Genomic DNA, 24,752 nt, shown 5'->3' on the forward strand with positions numbered 1-24,752 from the left:
CCCCGAGCGGTTGGCCGCCCAGCCCAGCCTGGGGGCCAGCAAGGAGGAGGCTCCCGCTGGGCGCAGTGGTAGCGGCGGCGCCCGGGAGCCCCCGGAGGAGCGGAACCAGCAGCAGGATGACATCGAAGAGCTGGAGACCAAGGCCGTGGGCATGTCCAACGACGGCCGCTTTCTGAAGTTCGACATCGAGATCGGCCGGGGCTCCTTCAAGACCGTCTACAAAGGGCTGGACACCGAGACCACGGTGGAGGTCGCCTGGTGTGAACTGCAGGTAAAGCTCCGCCGGTGGTCGCTGGTGGCCAGGGGGGTGGGGGTGGGGGGATCCCCACCCCCGAGGGTGGCGCGCCTCGGCCACTATCTCCAGGGCCCCCTCACTGCTGGAGGGGACACAGGGTGCCGCGAGGGGAAGGTGGAGCAGGAGAGGCTGACTGGTGCCCAGAGGGGTTTGGGCCCAGGAAGGGGACGGTGAATGCCTTCTTCCCAACGTGCGCTCTCCTTGTGGCTGTTGTCATGTCTGGCAAGAAACATGAAGTTCGTGGGGAAGTTGGGGAGTGTCATGTCACCTCAGGCTTCGCAGAGAGGAGCTGCTGCTGGTGTGTTCGAGGCTGTTCCACTTGGGAGGTTAGGTGTATTTTTTAAACCAGGTGCTTAACAGCTATCTTCTCGAAAGACCTTCCTGGGTAGATGTCCTAGTTAGTTGTTGCACAGGCACTTAATATCAAAGCCTTATTTAATCCACACTTTCCTACTCCGAGCCTGTTGGAGACTTTGGGACCGGGAAAAGCACAATCAATGTTAGTGTTCCACCTCCTCAGCCTTCTGGTAGCTGGCAATGATCTGATAGGATTGCTGCAAACGACTGTTTTCAGCTACTGTTGGGGAATAGTAAAAGTGCCCGTACACAAGTGTGTCAGTGCTTTGAGAATTGGAATGTCACCATCATTGTCTTCCTTTTTTTAAAAAAAAATTCCTAAGCTCAACTTTCCCAAGAGTCCAAAGGAGTCGAAGTGTTTCCGTTTTTAACTTCTCAGGGAGGTTTTCCTGGTGTGTCATTCTGGTTGACAAAATATATCCTAGGTCCAAACAGCTGAATGGGGCCTGCTTCTTCTTGCTTGACCAGTAGTAGCAGCTTGGCTCTCCTCAGCAGGAAGTGAGCCTAGGGAGAAGGAGTGCTCCACTGAATGGGCAAGTCAGCTCCCACTCTACATGACAAATGCCATGCTGCTTGCCAAGAAATGGGCCCAGCTGAAATAAGGATGTGAAAGTAACCAACTGATCTAGCGACTTATTTTATCCATGAGCTAATGTGTTGACACTTAACCCTTTAATGTGAGCTGCTAAACAACCAAGGCCATGTCTAACATGAAAGAACACAGTTTGTGGAAGTAAACGTTAAAAACTTGACAGGTTTGTTAAGAACATAATACATTCTAAAGTGTTAGAGTTAATGATATATAGAACTTCCAAGGCATTGTGAAATAAAAACTACTCATTCATTTTATAGTCATTTTGAGTTGGGAAGATGGCAGACTTTTTGAAAAATTACTTGTTTAACTGTAACTTTTTCCCTGATCATCTGCCATATTCAGAAACTTAAGTCTGATTCTGGTGGCTGCTGATCCTGGAATTTAATTCATCTGTAAGGTCATATTTGAATAGGTACCTTTTCTTTTTTTTTTTTCAATTCCCTTTCATCTCTTATACAGAGTCTCCTAAAATTACACCTAAGTAAATGTTGGCCACTTTATGGGTTAATTTTGTTATTTTCAGTTGTTTCACTTTTAAGACTTTTCAGAATGTAACTAATATATTTTCCTTTGTCATCAGGGATTTTTTTTTGATACTTTATTATCTTGGAGTGAATTATACATAGGAAAAAACTCAATTTTGTCTAATGTCACACTAAGCTCTGACTAAACTTTTTTTTTTTTTTTCCTTAGAACTCGTGACTCTTGATTTTTAGTTATCTGTCTAAGGAAATTCTGATCTTGCAGAGTATTTTAAAACCAATTCAGGATTTGTCTATGGAGTCAAGTTTGTCCTAGCCTTATTGAGTGGTATCTGGTTTAATGAAAAAAATTTGTATATGTCATTTGGCCTGGCAACCACACCTTTTCAGTTTGGTTTCTAAAATGTGAACATCTTAGTCCAAGAATTCTTTGTAACAGTAATTGGGGCAGTATTTTTCCCCATGGTACTTACAGCTTCATAAAGTCTTTCAGCCTTTGCCTTTGGATAAAGAAGGACCAGTTTCAAAGGATTACGGAAGCAGTGGGAAGAAAGGCAAGCCCTTTTCACTAAATGTGTACTTCTGATATACATATGATATGCATATCCATATAAAATATAATGTTCATGTTCTAGACTGGAAACAGTATTGTGTTTACTTGCCGAGTTAATCTTGGTATATTAAAGGTAGAAGTTCTCAAACTGCTTATTTGATAAGAACTTGAAAATCAGAGAGCCAGGTATATGTCTTGCTTAGGTTTGTAAAACAATTTAAAACTGGTTAGTATTTAAGAGTGTGGAACATGTTAAAGTATAGAAGTCTAGCAGATGGCTAATAAGTAAGTCTCAAGGGAAACAATACTATTTTGGGGTGAAAATGAAGGCCAAATTTTTGGAGAAATCTAGTCCTATAACAGTAACAAATATCAGGCTTCTGTTTTGGTTATTGATTTTATCATTTCAAATGGTGAAATAAATGTGCTTTTTGGGTTGAGGGGATGGGTGAGGGTGGAGTGCAAATCAAACTCCTTTCTGCCCAGTTTATTTTTGAGTCACAGATTATTCAAATAAGTCACAGCTGTCTATTCAAATAAGCCTCAAGTCTCAATAAATACTACCAAGGTAATAGTTTGATACCACAGATCTAAAGGGATAACTGAACTGTTTGAAATAAGATGTAGATTTCTCTGGCTGGCTTTAGGCATATGGTGTGGCTTAATTTTAATTCTCATTTGCCTTGTACAGAAATGCTACTACTGGACTTTACCTTAGTGTAAACTGTTTGATTGGTAACTTATTTGAAATAATTACATGTTCCCTTTAAATCAGACAGAAAGGAGTTCTGGTGGCCTAGTGGGTTATGTATTGGGCTGTTAACTGCAAGGTCAGCAGTTCAAAGCCACCAGCGGCTCAAAAGGAGAAAGATGAGGCTTTCTACTCTAGCAAATAATTAGAGCATCAGAAACCCAAAGGGAGAGTTCTGCCCAGGCCTATAGGGTCACTCTGAGTTTCAGTCAAATCAGTTACAGTGAGTTTGGTTTTTTAGTTTTCAAATAGGGCAGAATAGAATTAGAGTTTAGTTAGGTAAGATTTGATTTAGAAGAATACATGTAGATTTTTTTGCTGTAAGAAATAACAGTGTGATCTAGGAATTGAGGATTAGGTTTAGGTTGACACCCCCCCCACCCCCCGCCCCGCCCAATCATACCGTTCCCACTTAGTGTCAGAGATTTTAATAATATTTTCATTTTCCTTTTATTTACCATTTTTTCTTGATCTTTAGTACCACAATTGTTCCCAATAAAAGAACTTGTGAAGAGTGGCTGTTTTTGAGTAAAGCAAATTAGGAATCGTTGTTGCCTCATGATAGTTAATCCTTATGGAAGAATTCCATAAGGATTGGGTTTTCTGGTAATTTTAAATTTTTTAGATAATGGTTATACCATATTCATAATTTCTGAAAATGTTAGCATGCCATGAAAAGATTCATTGCAGTTAATGGGTCTTTGCTGTGCCTGCCCTTAATTAAATATAAAACCAGTCTGACCTACGGAAATAGGTGATAGTAAGCATGACCCGAATTTATGTTTAAATAGAGCATCTCTTGTATGTAGTATATCATAGTAGTTAAAGAATTAGATTGCTTGCATTAATATCTTGGCTTGGCTACACCATTGTGTCATTTTGGGTGATTTGTGTGCCACAGTTTCCTTTCTAAAAATATGTGTAAAAGACATGCTTACTTTATATTGTTGTGAAAATTAAGTAAATTAATATATATATCACGTAGGGCAGAGCTTAACACATGTTAGCAATTAACTAAGGTGCTGTATCTTTTTAAGACATTCCTTTTGAGGGTATCCATGAAGATTTTTCTTTTTTTTTTTAATCTTGTTTCCAAAAGTTTACTATTGTTAACATTTCTTACAGGAACATTTAACTCTTGGACACGTTGTTACTGATAACTTCAACTTCCTTGGTTTTAACTGCCCTCTGCCTAACTTGCTAACTTGCTAACCTGTCACTTTTTCAAATGCCAATCTTTCTGAATGGTTTATTTCCAGGATTGCTAAGCTCTTTGTCTTGTCTCCTTTATCCCTTTTAGTGGATTCCATGTGTCACTCTTATAGTATTTCTCAAGTTGAATTGAAATCATTTACATACTGTGTGGAGTAAGTTTTTGAACAATTTGAACTCAAATTGGTTCTCAGTATACTTTAATAGATGTCAAAAGTTTTTTGTTTTTCTGTTACTAAGTTAGAAATAGTTGTAGCTCTTGATGTTTCATTCATATTCTTTGCACTCTTTTAGTGCAGAGCAGGTTAATTATGTACAACTATTTGTAGAGTTTGCCTACAGTTTAATAGAATATTATAACAAAGGTACTTTGGAAAAGCCATCTTGATAGACATAGATTGTCAATTTACTACAAGTTAATTGAATATTTTAAACTTTATTAAAGTTGGGCTTTTAGGCTATTTCTCATTTCTCAATTTAGGAATTTAATCAAATCCTTAAAAGGGTGGAGGAAGCAACTTTTTTAACTTTTTGTCTGAAGCTCTTCTTGAGGTTATTTATATTTGTAAGAGGTCTGTGCCTTTGAGAGGTAGCAGGCTTAATTTTGTTTATGGTTTTAAAAAAGATTGGCTATTGATAACTTTCTGCATGAAAGGAGAAATACCAGTAATTTCCTTGGTTTTATGCTTTCACTCAATTGATCATACAATATCTCCACCTTAACGTTTATTACAGTAGATACTCGAGTATACGCCAACCCAAATATAGCCGAGGCACCTAATTTTACCACAAAAAGTGCATTAAAAATGTGCTGGAAAAGCTTGACTTATATACGAGTATGTATGGTAATTTAGACTTCTTTTAGTGTTGTGATTTGAGTCTTGGTATGTATAAGATTGTCATGTTATTAAATAAATTATGCTTAATGGTAAAAATAAACAACAAAAAAACCTTAAGATAAATCTCTTAGCCATCACCTTTTAAGCTACCAAATAAAACTTGTCCCAGAATTAAAAATGATTTACTGTTTTGAAATATGCCTGGTGTAATAATCATATTCAGGTTAGCTTTTAAAATGATACTGTTATTTCTGTAGATCTCTTTTGAGCAGCCAAAGTTTAGCTGTCAGGCTTTTAAATTTTTTTGTCAGTTTATTCTTGTGTCAGTTAATACATAAAAATAATTAACCACAGACTAATGTGTAGACCAAATGCTAGGAGATAAAACTTATCAAATAATTGTTGATAGGTTTAGGTAAATTGATTGCTTGGGATAACAAGGAGATCTTTTTTTTGGCTAATGGGAATTAAGGTAAATTAGGGAAATTTAACAGATAATAACATTTTTAAATGGTCTTTGAGCTCTCTTCTTCCCCTTGTACTCAGATGTTAATTGGTCAAATTTGCTAGTAGTAATTATGGTGGCTTACATGCTGTTATGATGCTGGAAGCTATGTCACCAGTATTTTCAAATATCAATAAGCTCACTTATGGTAGGCAGACATCAGCAGAGCTTCTAGGCTTAGACAGACTAGAAAGAAAGGCCTGGGAATCTGCTTCCCAAAATTGACCTTTGAAAAATCTATGGATCCTAACAGAATGTTCTTAAAAGATAAGCTCCTAAGGACGAAGGCATTCAAAATATATTCTGGCATCCCTAGTGGATTCAAATGGTGAAGGTGTACGGGACCAGGCAACATTTTTCGTAAGGTTGTCTTGAGTTGGAGTGTACTCAAGTCAACTAACAATTATGGGGATTAGTTAGGCTGAAATTGTGTAAGAGATCATTTTAGGGTTATAATTGTGGTAATTTTAGGATGGAATCTTAAATGTAGGAATGAATCTTAAGATAATTAGGAGATAAAAATATTCAGGATTTAGTGATTAATTAGTGTTTATAAGAAAAATGAAACATGGATTAGAATGTGGTGATAGATGGTGATATTAGCTACTTAAGAAGAGAATAATAAGAAAGGGTAAGGTTCTTTTGAAGGAGGGAGAATGTAGAGGTATAGTCAGTTTAACATGTTGCATTTGAAGTACCATCCATAAACCAAATCCAACCTGTAGCCAATCCTATAGGCAGAGTAGAACTACTCTTTAGTGTTTCTGAGACTGTACATCTTTATGGGAACAGACAACTTACTCTCTTTCCCACAGAGAAACTTTGTGGTTAGTAGTCCAACACTTACCCAATAGTGCCACCAGGGCTCTGTCATTTAAGTTATTGTAATTGTGAAATATAGGAAAATTTGAATAATAGCTGATGTATTACTGGGACTCAAAGAATAAGTCTGAATAGGTAGATATAAAAATGGATTATTCACAAATATCTGTAATAGTTATAGTTGAAATGTGGAATTAGATGAGATCGTCCAGGGAGAGAGAATGTAATGGTCCCAGGGCAAAACAAATAGTGGATGGGCAAGTAAAAAGAGCCCAGCAGTTAAACTAAACAGAAAACTTGAGAAGTGGTGGTGCTGCTTACCAAGAGAATACAATTTAGCATGAAAGAAAGGTAGCAGATAGGTATAATTTACCTAGTAGTTAATTGTGGAGGGTGGATTTAAGAAGTAGAATAGAAGTGGAGAGAAGAGTAGTATTATGGCTCCTGAAATTGTATTTGGCTATTCAGCCATTAAAATATAGGATTATGTAAGTGGAACATTGAGTTGATTAAGGGACGGTTGATTAATTAAGGGAAGAATTCTGTGTTGTTAGGGAAGAATTCTGTGTTGTTCCTTATCTGTGTGGCTATTTAAATTTAATTAATTAAATAAAAACTTTAAATGTCAGTTTCTCAGTTGCATTAGCCACATAGTCGTGTGTGACTAACAACATATTGGATGTTCATATTTCCATCACTGCAGAAAATTCTATTACAATGTCTTGGATATTTTGGTGTGTGTCTGTGTGTAAGGACCCATGATAGTTGTTATGAGTTGGGCTGCTAACCACAAGATCGGCAGTTCAAAACCACCATCTGCTCCAAGGGGGAAAGAGGAGCTTTCTACTCTTGAAAACAGAATCTTGGGAAACTCACAGGAGCAGTTCTATTCTGTCCTATAGGGTTACTGTGAGTCAGCATTGACTCCATGGCGCAGTGAGTTTAGGTTGGTTTTATTGTTTTGTTTTGGCAGGGAGGGGGATTGTTTTAAGTAACAATTTTATTGAGATATAACTCAAATACCACAGAGTTCACTTGCTTAGTTCTTCACAATGGTACTTTTGTATCTTCTTAGCATTTTTAAAATTTATCCTCTATTAAGAATAAAAATTTATTGTAAGTACAGTGTAGGTAGAAAGAAGCTGCTATCCAAACATATACATGCAAAATTAACAGGTTGTGTTAGCCTGGGTACATTACAGAAACTCAAATGTGTAAGAGAGAGTTTTATATAAAGGGTAAGTGCACATCAAGAAAACAGCCCAATCCAGTGCTGCCCAAGCCCACAAGTCCAACATTAACCCATATGTCTCGACACCAAACCACAAAGTCCGCCTCCATCGCACAAAACACACACAATGATGTTGACTGCAGGAGGACAGCGCTGGCAGAGGTTTCCACACAGCTGCTCCAGCACCCAGGGCTGTATAGATCTATGTGACTTCTCCTCAGGAACGTCTTGCAAGAAGTGAGCCTTGCCAGCTGAAGCAGGGAACTGGCTAAGGCAGCTGCAACCTGGTCTGACCATCAGAAAGCAAGAGACCCGAGAACTATAAAGGCAAGGCTCACCAAGCCATTTATCTCTCCACCCTTTAATTAACCCCACATGTGTTTTTTGGCCAGGTTAGCACAATAAACATTAACTATCTCAAAGGTTAACATTGTCACATTTGCTTTTAGCTATTTGGTGATCTTATAGTTTTAGAAATGTAGAAAAATTGCAGTAGGCTTAAGGGAGTGGTTTAGAAAGGTCTTCAGGTAGAGATATTAAAAGTGTAAGCCACTTAATTTTGACAAGTTTGAGTGAATATGGGACAAGGAAGATTGGATAAGGAGAAATCAAGGATGAGATGGATTGATGAGTGAGGAAAGGTCATTAAAAGTTGAAGTATTGAACTAAATTTCATATGCTTTCTCTACCATATTATCTATTTTAATTACTCTTAATTTAATTACACTTCAGTTTTAGTCATTCTTTGTTCACTTCACCCCAACTAAAATTTCATACTTCATATCATTTATCCACTTATTTCAAGAATCGTCAAAAATTTAAGGAATAATCCGTCCAGAGAAATGTGCCGATTCTTTTAACAGTGTCTCTCCTATAATCTCTGGCATTCATACTAGCATGCTAGTATGGTGTTGTGTGTGTGTGTGTGTATGTGTGTGTAAGTATGTGATAACTAATTCCTGTACTTGAAAACAATTCAAATACAAATAAAAGTCCATTACAAAGAAAGTACTGCATTATCTTTTCTTGGATGTTGTCAAAATGAACTTTTGTACAACATTTTATGCGGGACTAATCTTTAAGTATGTTTGTAAAATAGTTTTACCAATCAATTTGGAAAGACATGAGTAGTTACCTACTTACAAAGAAGTCTTTTTTTTGGGTGACAAGTACAATGTTCTCTGCATTCATATATTATTTGTAACCCTTACAACAGTATAAAGTAGATATTTTCATGTTTTTATGTTATGATCAAACTGACTAAGGTATTTAATTTAAGATCATACGGTGTATCTAAGTTCTTGTTCTTTGTACTACAAACCAAAAAAAACACACCAAGTTACTGTTGAGTCTGTTTTAACTCGAGGTGACTATTTCAGAATCAAACTATGTTCAAAAGGGATTTGAGAACTTACTGTTTAGGTAATAGGTCCTTTCTTAGATGTATGTCTCTGGGTAGACTCAAACTCCCAGCCTTTTGGTTAGCATCTGAGTACATAAACCAAACCTACTGCCATTGGGTTGATTTCTGTGTAAAATGACCCTGTAAGACAGGGGGGCCACATGCGGCCCACTGAGGACATTTATCCGGCCGGCCGGGTGTTTTTGCCCCATCCTTTTTTTTTTTTTTAACTTCAAAATAAGATAAGTGCAGTGTGTATAGGAATTTGTTCATATATTTTTTTAAAACTATAGTCCGCCCTTCTATCGGGTCTGAGGGACAGTGAACCGGCCCCCTGTTTTAAAAGTTCGAGGACCCCTGCTGTAGGACATACTAGACTGCCCCCTAGGCGGTTGTAAAGCTGTGAATCTTTATAGAAGCAGACTGGCCTCTGCTTTCTCTTGAATAGCAGCTGGTGGGCTTGAATTGCTGATCTTTTGGTTGTTACCTGAACACTTGAGCCTCTGCATCACCCAGTTACTCTTAAGTCCTTTTGATCATTTTATCAGTTGTATTTATCATTGAGATTTTTTTATGTGTTCACTGCATAAAACAAAACTACTTAAATGGTTTGTTAGTCTAACATTGTACATCTGTAGATTCTATAAAAAAGGAGAATAGAGAACTTATTAAATGAACTTTTTGATGTGCTTATGGTTTTGGGTAGAGTGGGTTGTGCATATGGCTGGCCTGCTAACTGTATGGTCAGCAATTCCAAACCACCACTATTTAAGGGGAAGATGAGGTTTTAGAGTCAATATATGTCAGAATAGATTGATGGCTGTGAGTTTGGATTTTCTTGAGTTTTTCAGTTGCTAAAAGTGAGGAGTATTTGAAGTACTTGCTGATAAAGTTCAAGTATTGCAGATTTCAGTTTGGATTATAACTCAATGTAAAGAAGACCAAAGTCCTCACAGCTGGACAATAAAGAGGTAAATATCATGATAAATGGAGAAAAGATTGGTTATCAAGGATTAACTTTTGCTTGGATACACAATCAGTGCTCTTGGAAGCAGCAGTCAAAAAGACTAAATAATGCATTACATTGGCTAAATCTGCTGCACAAAAATGAACTCAAACAAACCAAACTCACTGCCCTTGAATCGTTGCTGACTCATAGCCAGCCACCCTATAGGACAGGGTAGAAATGCTGCACAAGACCTAAGTGTTGAAAAACATAGAGGGTATTTTGGGGCTTAAGGGGTACCAAACCCAAGCCATGGAATTTTCAATAGCCTCATATGCATGTGAATACTGGACATTGAAAAAGGAAGACTAAGGAAAAATTGATATGTTTGAATTGTGGGACTTGTGAAGGACATTGAAGGTACCACAGACTGCCAAAGGAACAAACAAATCTGTCTAGGAAGAAGTTAGACAGACTGCTCCTCAGAGGCAAGGATGGTGAGACTTTGTCTCACGTACTTTGGACATTGTCAGGAGAAACCAGTCCCAAAGTAGAGGGGCATAGAGGCATCGGGGTATTGATAAGAGAAAGGCCCTCAACAAGTTGGGTGGGCTCAACATAACAATAATGATTTTAAAGACCTCATTGCCATCAAGTGAATGCTGATTCATAGCAACCCCCTGTGGTTTTCCCAGAGTGTATCTGTTTATGGGAGTAGAGAGCCCAGTCTTTCATCCGTGGACCTGTGTTTGTTTCGAACTGCTGACCATGCAGAAGCAGTTAATGTGTATCAGAATTCCATAGGATAGAAATTGAATCGATGTAGTTGATAATAACATGGTCTTGTCTACAAGCTCCAAATAGAATTCTCATTAATATTATATAATATTTTATAATCCTTTTGGAAGTTTAATTTATTTAGTGTTGTTATGGGAATAAGGAGCCTTGGTGGTAGTGTGGGTTAGGTATTTACTAAGTGGAGGATTGGTGGTTTGAACCCACCTTCCTGCTCTGTGGAAGAGGCTGTCTGCTCTGGTAGAGTTCCAGCCTTGGAAACCCTTTGTGGCACTTGGAAACCCTTATAGAGCTGTTGGGTAATTGTTGGACAGCAAGGGTACTTCATGGGAGAAAGACGAGTCTATTGTTTTCCATAAACATTTACAGCCTCAGAAAACTAAACATCACTGTGAGTTGGAATCACCTTGATGATTTGTTCTTTTGGATTATGGGAATAAGGTATTCCCTGGTGGTGTCGTGGTTAAGTGTTTGGCTGCAAACCACAACATTATTAGTTTGAAACCACCCCTCGGGAGAAAGCGTAGTCTTTCTACTCTTTTTAGAAGTTACAGTTTTGGAAACCGACAGGGGCAGTTTCTGTCGTGTCTTGGAGGGTCACTGTGAGTTGGGATTGACCCAATGGCAATAAGTTTGGCTTGTTTTGGTTCACCTCCCAGTTTCCAGACAATTGACATTTTCTTCTTGAACTATCAAGAGTAATAGGTATGAGAGTAAAATTTCATGAGCCTTAGTATATTGTCTCAGGGGGCTTGAAAAAACCTGTGGAAAAAAAGAATGACAAGGTAATAGAACTTTTCCTTGAACTTTTTTCATACTCGTATTGCTCAGGCATTTCTTGCTTTCTGGGTTTGGGTTGTATCTTTACTGTGTAAGTAAGATGTTATGTGACCCTCTGAGATTGTTGCTGTTTTATTTCGTTAAGGTATTTTATTTGGATGAAAACATTTCAAGACTAGTATTTGTTGTTGAGTAGCATCAGGTTACAAAAGACATAGGCTTGAGGTTAAGATGTTTTTCTTTTTCCTGAGATGTTTTTTCAAAGATAAGCCATGATATGTTATTAATCTCTAGGATTTGTGATCATTTAAATTTTAGAAGTGATAGACGTATATAGCCTTTATGACCTTTTCATCAGTTTAGTATCAGTTATTTGCTTATGTCTACCAACACAAACTAATAAACATATCCTATAGGCCTGTCTCTAGATGTTCTTTAGACTAAATGGTTCACTGAGGTCAATCTCAAATCCTATTATACCAAAGTTAATTTGCATCTGGCACACTAGATGCCACCTGAAAATATGACTTAAAATATGACAAATTAAAAAAAATGACAGATTTTTCAAAATGAGCCTATTGTGATTAGATCTGGAGGGATTTTCATGTTTAGCTACCACACTCCCTCTTTCATTCCCAGATCTAGATTTAGGCTCTTATCCTTCCCTTTATTGTCCCTTCAGGGTAGAGGCGAGACTTTCTTGATAACAGCCTTCAAAGTCTTTCATGCAGCTTCTGCTTGCTTTAAACTTTAAAGCTAAAGAAAGCCACGGGAACCTCAGTTACTACTAGAAGATTTTTGGCCATATTTGCATACTTCTCCAAACTTCCTCTAGCTCTGATTTCTTCACTACCATCAACTCATGACCCCTTAGCGCAGCAGTTCTCAACCTGTGGGTCTTGACTCCTTTGGGGGTGGAACAACCCTTTCACAGGGGTTGCCCGATTCATAACAGTAGCAAAGTGACAGTTATTAAGTGCCAACAAAAATAATTTAATGGTTGGGGGGGGCTCACCACAACATGAGGAACTGTTTTAAACATTCGGGGCATGAGGAAGGTTGAGAACTACTGCCTTAGAGTTTCCTTGACTGTAAATCTTTACCAGAGCAGAGAGCCATCTTTGTCCCATCAACCTTAAGGTTAGCACAGTAATTCTTTACATGACAATGTCACCAGGGCTCTTTTTATTTATCTCAGTGCTATTTAATACTATGGGTTGGGACAGCTTTTATCAATTCCAAAATGAACCTGGTGTTGTACCCTTGGGTTGTGTTGTAGATAGTCTTATGGCACCTTAACTACAGCACATTTTCTTCCAGGTGCCTGTTTGCTTCATTTATTTAACAGAAGGTCAAGTATCCTTTTGAAGAAGAAAGAAGACGGCTTCTGGGTACTTTGTTCTTTTCTGGAAAACTACAGTCTTTCAACCAATGGAGTGCTAGTGGGGTAATGGTTAAGCACTTAGTTGATAACTGTTTCAGGTTGTTGCTTTCAACCTACTGATGCCTTCAGGAGCAGATAATAAAAGACTTGGCTGTTTTCATTAGCAGAACAATCTCAGAAACCTTACAGGGTTTCTACCTTGTCCTTTAGGGTCATTCTCAGTGGGAACCCACTAAGTGGCACACTGTAAAAGCACCAGTTTTGTAACATACTTGTTCTGCTTAACTATGTCCCACTTAAGGGTGCTAGTTTAGCTTTTACGTTTGGTGAAGAAATTGTCTGTTGCTGCTGTACCAGTTTCTTTGTTTTCATTTAGACATTAGTGGAAGACCATAATGATGTTGCTGGCAAGCATTCTAAGACTAAAACATAGCTTTGATTTCTGTGATGAGAATCTTGATTGTAAAATGGCCATAACACCCCAAATACCACTGCTTCAGGATTTCACAAGTCTTTATTGTGTGCATATCTTCTTAGGTTAATGTTTTAAACATTTGTCTTTTCATCAGTAAAAATGACTTCTACAACCAGTGTTTTACAAAATATTATATAAAGTCATTATCTCTCGTAATCTTACTTTAACTCCGGTTTGCTTTTAAAAAAAAAAAAGCTGTTTACTCTGAAATCAATTAAGATGCGACAATTTTCTCAGATTTGGCCAGTGGAAGCCCCTTCAAGCTGCATCCCGTGTCCTTGTTATATTCAGGTCTCTATTCTTCTTTCTCAGATTCTGCACAAGATATTGCAGATTCTTCATATTCTTTTCCTACCCTATCCCTGAATCCCATTCTTTCCAAGGATCCCTGGTTCTTTTTAGTGAAAAAGGAGTATGGTAATTGAGAAACAAGATCTGGGACCAGGTGTGCTAATGAGTCCTGAGTTATTGCTGTTTCCAGGCTCTCTCAGTGGAGAGTTGGGAATCGCAGGTTTGTCTGTACATGCGTATATGCATTTAGATTTATTTTCCATCTACTTCTTTATATTTAAAGCCAATTCTAATTCAATATAGATACTCCTGTTTCCATAGTTATATCTTTGCTAAGATTAGGAGCCCTGGTGGCACAGTCCTTAAACATACTGAGTAGGTCAGTAGGTAGAACTTAACATTGCTTCACAGAAGAATATACTTGATGATCTGCTACTGTGTACAGATTACAACCTTTGTAAGCTCTATGGGGTTACTTCTACCATGTCCTAAATGGTCTGTGAAGGATAATTTTTGACTTGATATCTAGGAGCTCTGATGGTGTAGTGGTTACACATTGGGCTGTGATCCCAAATGCCAGCAATTCCAAACCCTTAGCCACTTCAAGGGAGAAAGCTGGGGCTTTCTACTCCTGTAGAGTTATAGTCTCAGAAACTCATGGGGCAGTTCTACCCTATCCTCCAGGGTCACTATGAGTTGGCATCAACTCTGGCAGTGAGTTTTGAGTTTGAGCAATGGGCTTAGTTTTTTCTCTATATTCTCTTAGGTGTATTTGGTAAACGAGGGCTGGCCATATCTGACTTCCTTATTACCATGAAACAGAGGTCAGACCTGTTTCCACCCTCCAATTTCCTTTTCCTATTTTGACACAAATCGGTCATTCCCACAGCACCTTACTTTTATGCTGGGTCTGATAATGTGTTAGTGGCCACACAACTCATTGACAATACAATGAAGGGGGCTTTATTAGGGAAGCTAGAGTAGTCCTGGTAGCTTAGTGATTAGGCATTGGGCTGCTAACTGCAAAGCCAGCAGTTCTAAACCACCAACTGCTCTGAGGAATAAAGAAGGAGCTTTCTATTCCATAAAGAGTTACAGTCTTGGAAACTCATAGCTGCAGTTCCTTCCTACTCTATAGGGTCATTATGAGTTGGCATGGACTTGATGGCAGTGAGTTTTGTGATTTTATTTTTTTAATCATTTGGTGAGAGAGACATGGATTGAGAAAACACATATATATTAAGAAATTTCACTCTGCCACAGTGAAGCACCTAGTGGTTAAGCACCAAACCCCACCAATAGCTAGTTGCACAGGAGAGTAAGAGACCAGCAATTTGCGCCTATAAAGATGACCCTTACGAAACCTTAAGGAGCAGGTAGTTCTGCTCTGTCCTACAGGGTTGCTTTGACTCAGGATCAGTTTAACAGCAACGAGTTATCTAAGACTGAAAAACTCACTATAAATAGATGTATACATTTGCACAACCCACCTGTATATGCCCTTGTATGTAATTGTTTCCAGGCCTCTTCCTGCTGCAGGGTGCCAACCCTTCTTGCTCTGGCATTTTCCTTTCTGGCAGCAGAACTCTCTAAATTGTCAAGCGATCCTCTGTGCGATAGAACTTAAATACTACCCAGTCCTGTGCTGTCCTCACAATCTTTTGTTATGTTTGAGTTCCCTGCATTTTTATATTCTTTCTGCCACTGCATTTGGAGGTGTGATGCAGCTTTTTAATTTCAAGGGACTTTTAATTACCCTGAGTTTTGTTACTTTGTAGAAGATTGCAATAATAGAAGTGTTTTTTTTTCTCCCACAGCACATTCAGAATCATTCCTTGTTAATACAGATAAATTATGATTCTGATGTTTTAGTATTAAGTTTCATTTTCAAAGGGTTGGTTTTTTGTTTGTTTTGGATAGCATCTGTTTTCTACATTGTGTGCATCACACTATGTTTATTCTCTTTGTGTGAGGGCCAGCTTTAGAAGAAACCTCCATTCATTTTGATACCAAACTATTCTAGGGATTGTATTCAGTTAGTCAGCTTTCAATGTGTGTAACATTTAAGATTTTGCTGCTCATGGTTGCCACTAGCTTCCTGTGGCTCTTGAGCCCTGGACATGTGACTAGAGTGACTCAGGAACAAGACTTTACATTTTATTCAATTTTATTTTGATTAATTTTCTAAAACTCACATTCAGTGGAATTTTTTTAACCTGGTCTAATTTGAGCAACTAGATATTGTGAATATACTTATTTGACTAAATTTTATAGCATCTAAATGCATATCAATTATTTCATTTGGAAAATTTAGCATTCAAATTGTTATGTGCTATGTATAAAATAAACACTGAAATTTGAAAACAATACAAAGATGTGAACTTTCAATTTTTTAAGATCGTGATTACATTGTTGAATATGTTTTTTACATTTTGGGTAAACACTAATAATACTAATTTTACCTGTGGTTTTGTTTTGTTTTGTTTTACTTTCCTAAATGTGGCTACTAGAGAATATAAAATTGCATGTGTCTACACATACTTCAGTTACTCTCTGCTGACTTAAACTATTCTATTGAAATAAAATGCTGTAAAAGAGCTGATGTTGCAGTAAGCTAGTTTACTACTTCCTTTTTAAAAGTATCTTTAGCACCTTCCTTTTTGTGGTTTCTTCATATGTACCCTTCGTAAGCCATAATTCTTTGGCTGTTGCTGAGCACAGAAATTTAGGTCTTTAAAAGCCTTTTCTTTTTTGTTTGTGGAGCTTTTAATAACTGAATTTTGTAAAAGTTGGTATCCATACTAAGGTAAGAGAACATTTGCTATGTCAGTATTCTTCACATGTCCAACCTTGTGACATTAAAATAAGAGACTGTTCTAGCAAAGATTTGCAATCCCCCAAGCCCTATATATAGGCCATTATGAGTTGTAATAGACTCATTTGAGTGTGGTTTTTTTAGTGTGGTTAAACATTGCCTATTTCAGTGTCTAAAAGTTTCTGTCAACCTTAATAAAAGTTCAGTCCTCCTCTTCCCCTCAGGGATCCATATCTTTAAATTTTTGTCTTTTGTAATTTAACAGCATATCTGGATTAGAAATGATAATCTTGGGTTTTGTTCTTTGAGTACTTTAGTTATTGCCAAGAGCATGTTAGAAGTCAGTTATTACTGAGAATATTTAGACTATATACAGTTTAACTACAAAATTTAAGAACTTTGGCGGCCCATTGAATACACCTTGCTAACTGCAAGGTCAGCAGTTGGAAGTGACCAGCGACTTGTCCAGAGAAAAATGAGGCTTTTTACTCCCTTAAAGGGTCCCTGAAACTCACAGGGACAGTTCCACCCTGTCCTATATAGGGTCACTATGAGTCGGCATTAGCTCAATGGCATTGGTTTTTGTTTTGTTTTTCAACTACTAAATTACATTAAATTCTTCCAAAATAATTGTACCTGTACAGTGAATGCTAGTGGTACAATGGGTTAAGCATTCAGCAGGTGATTAGCCTCAAGGCCCAGTGGTTCAAGCCCACCAGCTGCTCCATGCGAGAAACATGAGGCTGTTCTGGGAAACTTGAGGAGCAGTTCTACCTAGTCCTATATACCGTTGCTGTGAGTGGGAGTAGACTTGGTGGCATTGAGTTTGTTTTTTTGTTTACCTGTCATCTCATTGTTCCAGATGACACAAATGGTGAAGCACTCAGTTATTAATTGAAGAGTTAAAAGTTTTGAATCCACCCATGGGTTCCACAAAGGAAAGGCTTGGCAATGTACTTTCAAAAGATCATAGACATTTGAAAACTCTGTAGAATATAGTCTTCACTGCTACAGAGTAGATTCTGGCTCATAGTGGACCCTATAGGACAGGGAAGAACTGCTGCTGTGGGTTTCTGAGACAACTCACAATAGTGGTAGAAAGCCTTATCTTTCGTCTATGGAGCGGTCTCGTGTTTTTTTTTGAACTGCTGACTTTGAGGTTAGCAGCCCAATGTGTAAGCAGTGGAATACAATTCTACTGTGACACAAATAGGTTTGCAATGAGTCATAAAGAACTTATTGGCAACTGGAGTTTGTGTGTCTTTTTGTACAGTAAATACAAAAAAGGGGTGAAAAGATGTTGGTGTGAAACTTGCTACTTTATTTTACTAAAGTTGCAATATATTGAGATGCCATAACAATACTTTTCAAACTCTTAATCGTAATTTAATCACATTTAGAGACCTACTTTATATTCTTATAAGGACCTTTGATAGTCATTGATTATAACTGCTGATTTGGCTTTATCTTAGTTATAAACATTTCTATCGTAGTACAGTATATAGTTAAGTATTATTTATGGTTGTAACACTTGTATCTTTATGTGTGTCTATTTTTAATAGTTGTGATCTTACTGTATGTTAAAACAAAATTTTCTTTCTTTTTTTTTTTTAAACATTTTATTAGGGGCTCATACAACTGTTAATCGCAATCCATACACACATCAATTGTGTAAAGCGCATATGTACATCATTCTCAAAACATTTTCTCTCCACTTAAACCCCCGATATTAGGTCCTCATTTTTTCCCTTCCCTCCCCGCTCCCCACTCCCTCATGAGCCCCTGATAGTTTATAAATTGGTATTTTGTCCTATCTTGCCCTGTCTGACGTCTCCCTTCACCCACTTTTCTGTTGTCTGTCCCCCAGGGAGAAGGTCACATATAGTTCCTTGTAATCGGTTCCCTCTTTCCTACCCATTCTCCCTTTACCCTCCCTGTTTCGCCACTCACACCACTGGTCCTGTCGGGCTCATCCGCCCTGGATTCCCTGGATTTCCAGTTCCTATCTGTACCAGTGTACATCCTTTGGTCTAGCCAGACTTGCAAGGTCGAATTCGAGTCATGGTAGTGGGAGCGGGGAGGAAACATTTAGGAACATCGCACCCTGACTGGCTCATCTCCTCCCCGAGACCCCTCTGCAAGGGGATCTCCAGTGGCCTAGTTATGGGCTTTGGATCTTCACTCCGCACTCCCCCCATCATTCACTATGGTGAGATTTTTTGGTCTGATGATGCCTTATACCTGATCCCTTTCAACACCTGGTGGTTGCATAGGCTGGTGTGCTTCTTCCATGTGGGCTTTGTTGCTTCTGAATTTGATGGCCGCTTGATTACCTTCAAGCCTTTAAGACCCCAGATGCTATACTTTTTGATAGCCGGGCACCATCAGCTTTCTTCGCCACATTTGCTTATGCACAAACAAAATTTTCTTGTTCATAGCAAAAACCGTTTTCCATGTTAGAAAGTTGAAAAAGTTACTGTGTTGTTTTTATACTATTGTTATTTTTGATGATTTGTAGTATGTCACATGTACATGTCACATCAGTTTTATCTATTTAGATTTTTATACTTTAAGGTTAGAACATGATAAGCAACACTTATTCCTACTTGAGTGTGTATTATTTTCTCAATTCTGAATAAAAGAAAATCATTTAGGATTTTTGTTTCACAAAAGCAAACATGTAGTTAGAAAAAATTTTAGGAATTGCTAATTGGTGCATTTGATCATTGTCAACAGTTTTTACAGTCAGGGCTGAAAATATTGGAAAGGCAAATTGTTTATTCCATTTTCAGCCTTTGCTCAGAGATTTGCATTCATTAATTCACCGCATTTCATATAGCTAATTTGGGGTATTGTCAAAGTACTTTAAAGCAGTGATTTATTTTTAGGATGGTGTTACTGTGGTTGAGGCTTATGAAAACCAAGTGTTAAGGGATTTAATGAATACATTTAAAGTTCTGTGAGGAACTTTTGTTTTATGTATTGACTAAGGTGGGGCAGGGGATGCCTTAGTGTGCTTTTCCCATTTGCCTTAGTATGCTTTTCCCATTTCCTACTCAAGAATAAAGGAACTTTGGTGTCAAAGTGTGGTTAAAGCACTTGACTGCCAACCAGAAGAAAGATGTAGAAGTTTTGCTGAACAAATACTTTTCTAGAAATGAAAAATTGTAAAATATTTAGCTTCTGTAGTTTCAACATAAATATTGCATTGTAGTTCTTTTAAAAATTCTTTTTGTCACAGACTCAGAAAACTTTGGCTTACAACAACTTGCAGTATTTGTTATCCACCAGTGGATGTCACAAATTGGTGCTGTTAAACTTCAGTATCAAGTAGCATCTAATTTGCTGTTGTTGCTGCTTCTGTTGTTGTGAGGTGCTGTTGAGTCAGTTCTGACTTATAGCAACCCAATAGGTCAGGATAAAACTGCCCTGGGGATTTCTAAGACTATCTCTCTGTTGTTGTTAAGTGGTAGTAAGCCATTTCCAATGTATAGGACTATGTACAATAAAATGAAAACACCACGTGGGGTTGGCAGCCATTGTCAATCCATCTTTTCTAGATTCTTCCACTTTTTTCTCTTCCCTTCCGCTTTACCAAGCATGATGCCTGCCCTTTCCAGGGACTGGTCTTTCCTGATAACATGTCCAAAGTACGTGAGACGAAGTTTCTCCTTCCTTGCTTCTAAAGAATATGGTGCCGGTACCTCTTTCAAGACAGATTTGTTTGTTCTTTTGATGATTCGTGGTACGTTGAATATTCTTCTCCAGCACCACAATTTAAATGCGTCAAATTTTCTCTATCCTTTCACTGACAAGTAGTGGAATCTGACTCTCAAACATAACTCAGATCTTTTGGTGGTGGATACTTTTTTGGTGGTGGTGGGTACTTTGATAGTTGTTTGAGAAGCATTTTAAGCCTCACTTATTGTTTTAGTGTCCAATAAATTAACAATTTCGCCTAAGAACAGTTACCCACCAACCAATTTACATCTTTGGCTTATGTTGTTAGGTGCTGTTGAATCAGTTGAAAGAAGTCTTTTGTAAAGCATATTTGCCCAAGTATTGTTTAATGTTTTTGACTGCTGCTGCTTCCATGGGTGTTGATTGTGGATCCAATTAAAGTGAAATCATTGATAACTTCAGTCTCTTCTGTGTTTATCATGTTTATTGGTGCAGTTGTAAGGATTATTTGTTCAGGTATAACCCATATTGAAGACTATAGTCCATAATCTTCATCAGAAAATGCTTCAAGTTCTCTTACTTTCATTAAATTTTAGAAATATAAATGATTTAGAATTTACTGTTGGATAAGTGAGGAAGCCTTGGTAGTGGTTATATGTTGAGCTGGGATCCACCTGGCCAACAGTTTGAAACCACCAGCCCACTCCAAGGGAGAACCATTAAGCTGTTTTACTCTACCCTTATAAGATTGCTATGAGTCAGAATTGACTTGATGGCAGTAAGTTGGAAAAGTAATAAAACTTATGTTGTTTGAGTGTAACCAAAATTATTTCCTTATTTATCCAGCTGTTTTTGTTTTGTTTTTATTTTTAAAGAAAAATTCTCAAACAACCTTATGAACTGGTTTGTTTTGTGGATTGAAAGTATTGGACTTTATTTCCCCCAAATATCTACGAGACATTTTCTCCTTGGGTGTGAAGGACATTTGAGCTTCCCTTCAGCCCTGCATTTGTTGGCATTAATATATACTTTACTAGTTTGAGTCTCCATGGTGGCGTCAAGTAAGCATTGAGCTGTTTAACTAGAAACTGGTGGTCCAACTTCACTACCAGCATGTCAGGAGAGAGATGAGGTGCTGGGATTCCTTAAAAGATTTGCAGCCTTGGAAACCCTATATAAATAAATAGAGTGATGCGATGGCAGTGAGGTTTGGTTTTGGTTTTCACTAGTTTTATTAGCATAAGGTTTAGAAGTCAGAGAAGTAATAGCCATATAGCTCTATCATTCTGATGTTTGGAATTTTATTGGAATTACCTGGAATGTTATTGGTAATCATTAACAGAATTATTAAAGTTAGGTAAAGTTCTTTATATAAATGATTTGAGAAAATATAGAAATTATCATTTATAATCTGAACATGGCTATGCATTGCCAAATACAGACTGTTACATTCCCAAATGTAATGTGTTGCATGCACTACTGAGCATAATGGGAAAAGAAAAGTGCCATAAAAAGCTAAGTAGCATGTAACTACTTGGGGAAAAACTCTTAATGGGAGAGCAAGCATGGTCATTAATCTGATAGAACAGGAAAAGGTTGCATGTGTTAAGCTGCAATTTCTTTTGGTTAATAAAAACTGAAATAGAAAATTAAAAATGAGCACTTAAATGCCATACAGTTTTTTTGTTTTTAAAATCTTTTTATTGGGGGTTCATACAATTCTTATCACAGCCCATACATCATCAATTGTGTCAAGCACATTTGTACATTTGTTGCCACCATCATCTCAAAATATTTGCTGTCTACTTGAACCCTTGGGATCAGCTCATTTTTTCCCCTCCCTCCTCTACCCTCCTTCATGAACCCTTGATAATTTCTAAATTATTATAATTTTTTAATGTCTTACATTGACCAATGTCTCCCATCACCCACCTTTCTGTTGTCCGTCCCCCAGGGAGGGGGTTATATGTAGATCATTGTGATCGGTTCCTCCTTTCTCCCACATGTTCCTCTTACCCTCCTGGTATTCTCTACTCTCATTATTGGTACCGAGGGGTTTATCTGCCCTGGATTCCCTGTGTTTCCAGCTCTTATCTGTACCAGTGTAAATGCTCTGGTCTAGCCAGATTTGAAAGATAGAATTGGGATCATGATAGCGGGGTGGGGGAGGGGAGAAAGCAGTAAAGAACTAGAGGAAAGTTTGTGTGTTTCATTGTTACTACACTGCATCCTGACTGACTCGTCTCCTCCCTGTGACTCTTCTGTAAGGGGATGTCCAGTTGCCAACAGATGGGCTTTGGGTCTCCACTCTGCACTCCCCCTCATTCACAATGATATGATTTTTTTTGTCTGATACCTGATTCCCATCAACACCTCGTGATCACACAGGCCGATATGCTTCTTCCATGTGGGCTTTGTTGCTTCTCAGTTAGATAGCCACTTGTTTATCTTCCAGCCTTTTAAGAACCCAGGCGTTATATCTTTTGATAGCCGGACACCATCTGCTTTCTTCACATTTGTTTATGCACCAGCTTTGTCTTCAGTGATTGTGTTGGGAAGGTGAGCATCATGGAATGCCAGTTTAATAGAACAGAGTGTTTTGCATTAAGGGAGTACTTGAGTAGAGGCCCAATGTCCATCTGCTACCTTAATACTACATCTATAAATATATGCTCATATGTCTCTTTCCCCATCGCCATATATAAATATATTTACATATGTACATGCCTGTATTTAGAGCTCTATAATTGCCCTTTGCCTCCTACTTCCTTCCTTTATTTCCTTTTACTTTCCTCTTGTCACACTGTCATGTTCAGCCTTCATTTGATCTCGGTTACATTGCCTCTGATCAAGCCCAACTAGGCCTTCTACACTCTCCTTGCCATCAATTTTAGATCACTTGTTGTTCACTTGTCCCTGGGGTTGTTAATACCACTTCCTTTCCCCTGCCTCCCCCTCTCCCATGTCGTCCCCAGGTCCCCCAACCATAGGTCCTGTTGTTTTTGCCTCCAGATTGTTTATCTGGCCTATGTTATTTATATAGACCCACAGAGATAATAGGATGCACACAAAACAAGACTGAGCAAAACAAAGCAACAAAAGAAAACAAAACAAGAACAAAAAACTAACAACAACAACAAAAAGAAAAGCCTGTAAATAGTCCAAGGTCTGCTGACCTTTAGGAGTGCTTTCTGGTTGAGTCTGATGGGGTGCCACGCCCTGACCCCACAGTCTATTTTTGGTGCCAATACAGTTTTTAGAAGGATTTCTGTAACCTAAGTAAGTGCAAAGAGAATTAAAAATATAGGCTTGGTCTAAAAGTAAATTATGGAAGAAAGACCTTGGATAAGTCTGTTGTCTTAATAGTGTAATGTGAGTAGTGAAATTATATAATGATCTTTTCAGCTTTAGGCAGTTGCCTTATATAGGCATTTTATTTCCTACAACAATCAAAATGTCAGATTTTATATTGATTCAGTCTAATTCTCCCAAGTCCCTCCCAAATTATTTTTACAGTGTTTGCTGTAGAGAGAGATTACAGGGCAGTGATCTTAAAACCTTTCTGACTGAGACCTGCTATAAGAAATATATCCCACATATGTACTTAGTTTATACACCTATAAGAAGACAAAAGTGTCACAAAATGCTTCTCTTACCAATGTGGATTGTATTTTCTATTTCATTAAAAAAATTGTTTAAGTTCACATCCCACTCTTGAACAAAAACTGTGTTCTGGGTGTACATTTTAAATTACATATCCTTGTTTTAATTAAATCAAGTAGTAAGTTGTTAATTTTCTTTTGCCACAGAATGAAAAGTCTGGAAGTTATGAACTTTCGCTCCTGCCATTGTTCATTAATCATAATACACGATCTGTAGACAGGTGGCTTTTTTTCTTTGAAGGAACAAATGATTTTATGTACTATAACTAAAATTAAAACTACTGCCAGCTAGTCATTTCCAATTCATGGCAACTCCATAGGACAGTAAAACGGCTCCATAGAGTTTTAGAGACTATAAATCTTTATGGAAGTATGAGCTGCCTCTTGCCCAACAACTCAATGCTTAACCTACTGCACCACCAATGCTCTATAATTGAAGATGTTAAGTGCCATCCAGTTGGTACTGACTCTTAGTGTCCCAATTTACAACAGAAAGAAACACTTTCCAGTCCTGTGCCATCCTCACAATATTCCTATGCTTGAGCATGTCAGTGCAACCACTGTGTCAGTCCATCTTGTTGAAAGTCTAACTCTTGCACTGCCCGAGTACTTTTTAGTGAAGTTACCCAGAGGTACATTTTTATAGTTGCCCCTCTGTTGGTTTGTTGATTTTATTTTTGCTTTTTTACTCAGTATCCTAGTAATTGGCATAAAGGCATTAGCCATAACACAGATTAATAGTATAATCCTCTAAAGCACCTTTTTGATGTGAGTTTTGGTAGATATTTTGTGGAGGGAGACTGGATTTAATTTTAAGACATACATATGCTGTTATTTTAATTTTTTTAAAAGTTAAACTCTCCAGAATACTCTTCCTTC

General features: G+C 37.8%; 1 protein-coding gene across 1 annotated transcript in view; it reads left to right on the forward strand.

Annotated features, from left to right (window-relative positions):
- Positions 1 to 24,752, forward strand: part of WNK1 (WNK lysine deficient protein kinase 1) — a 154,769-nt gene that overhangs the window by 3,001 nt on the left and 127,016 nt on the right. Inside the window, exon 3 of the mRNA XM_045295897.1 lies at positions 8 to 271. Within this exon, the coding sequence (XP_045151832.1) occupies positions 8 to 271 (264 nt within the window). The remainder of the gene's footprint in view (positions 1 to 7; positions 272 to 24,752) is intronic.

Source organism: Echinops telfairi, unplaced genomic scaffold (genome assembly GCF_000313985.2).
Source record: "Echinops telfairi isolate 266 unplaced genomic scaffold, ASM31398v2 ScPeMD7_6273;HRSCAF=7185, whole genome shotgun sequence".
Classification (NCBI taxonomy): domain Eukaryota; kingdom Metazoa; phylum Chordata; class Mammalia; order Afrosoricida; family Tenrecidae; genus Echinops; species Echinops telfairi.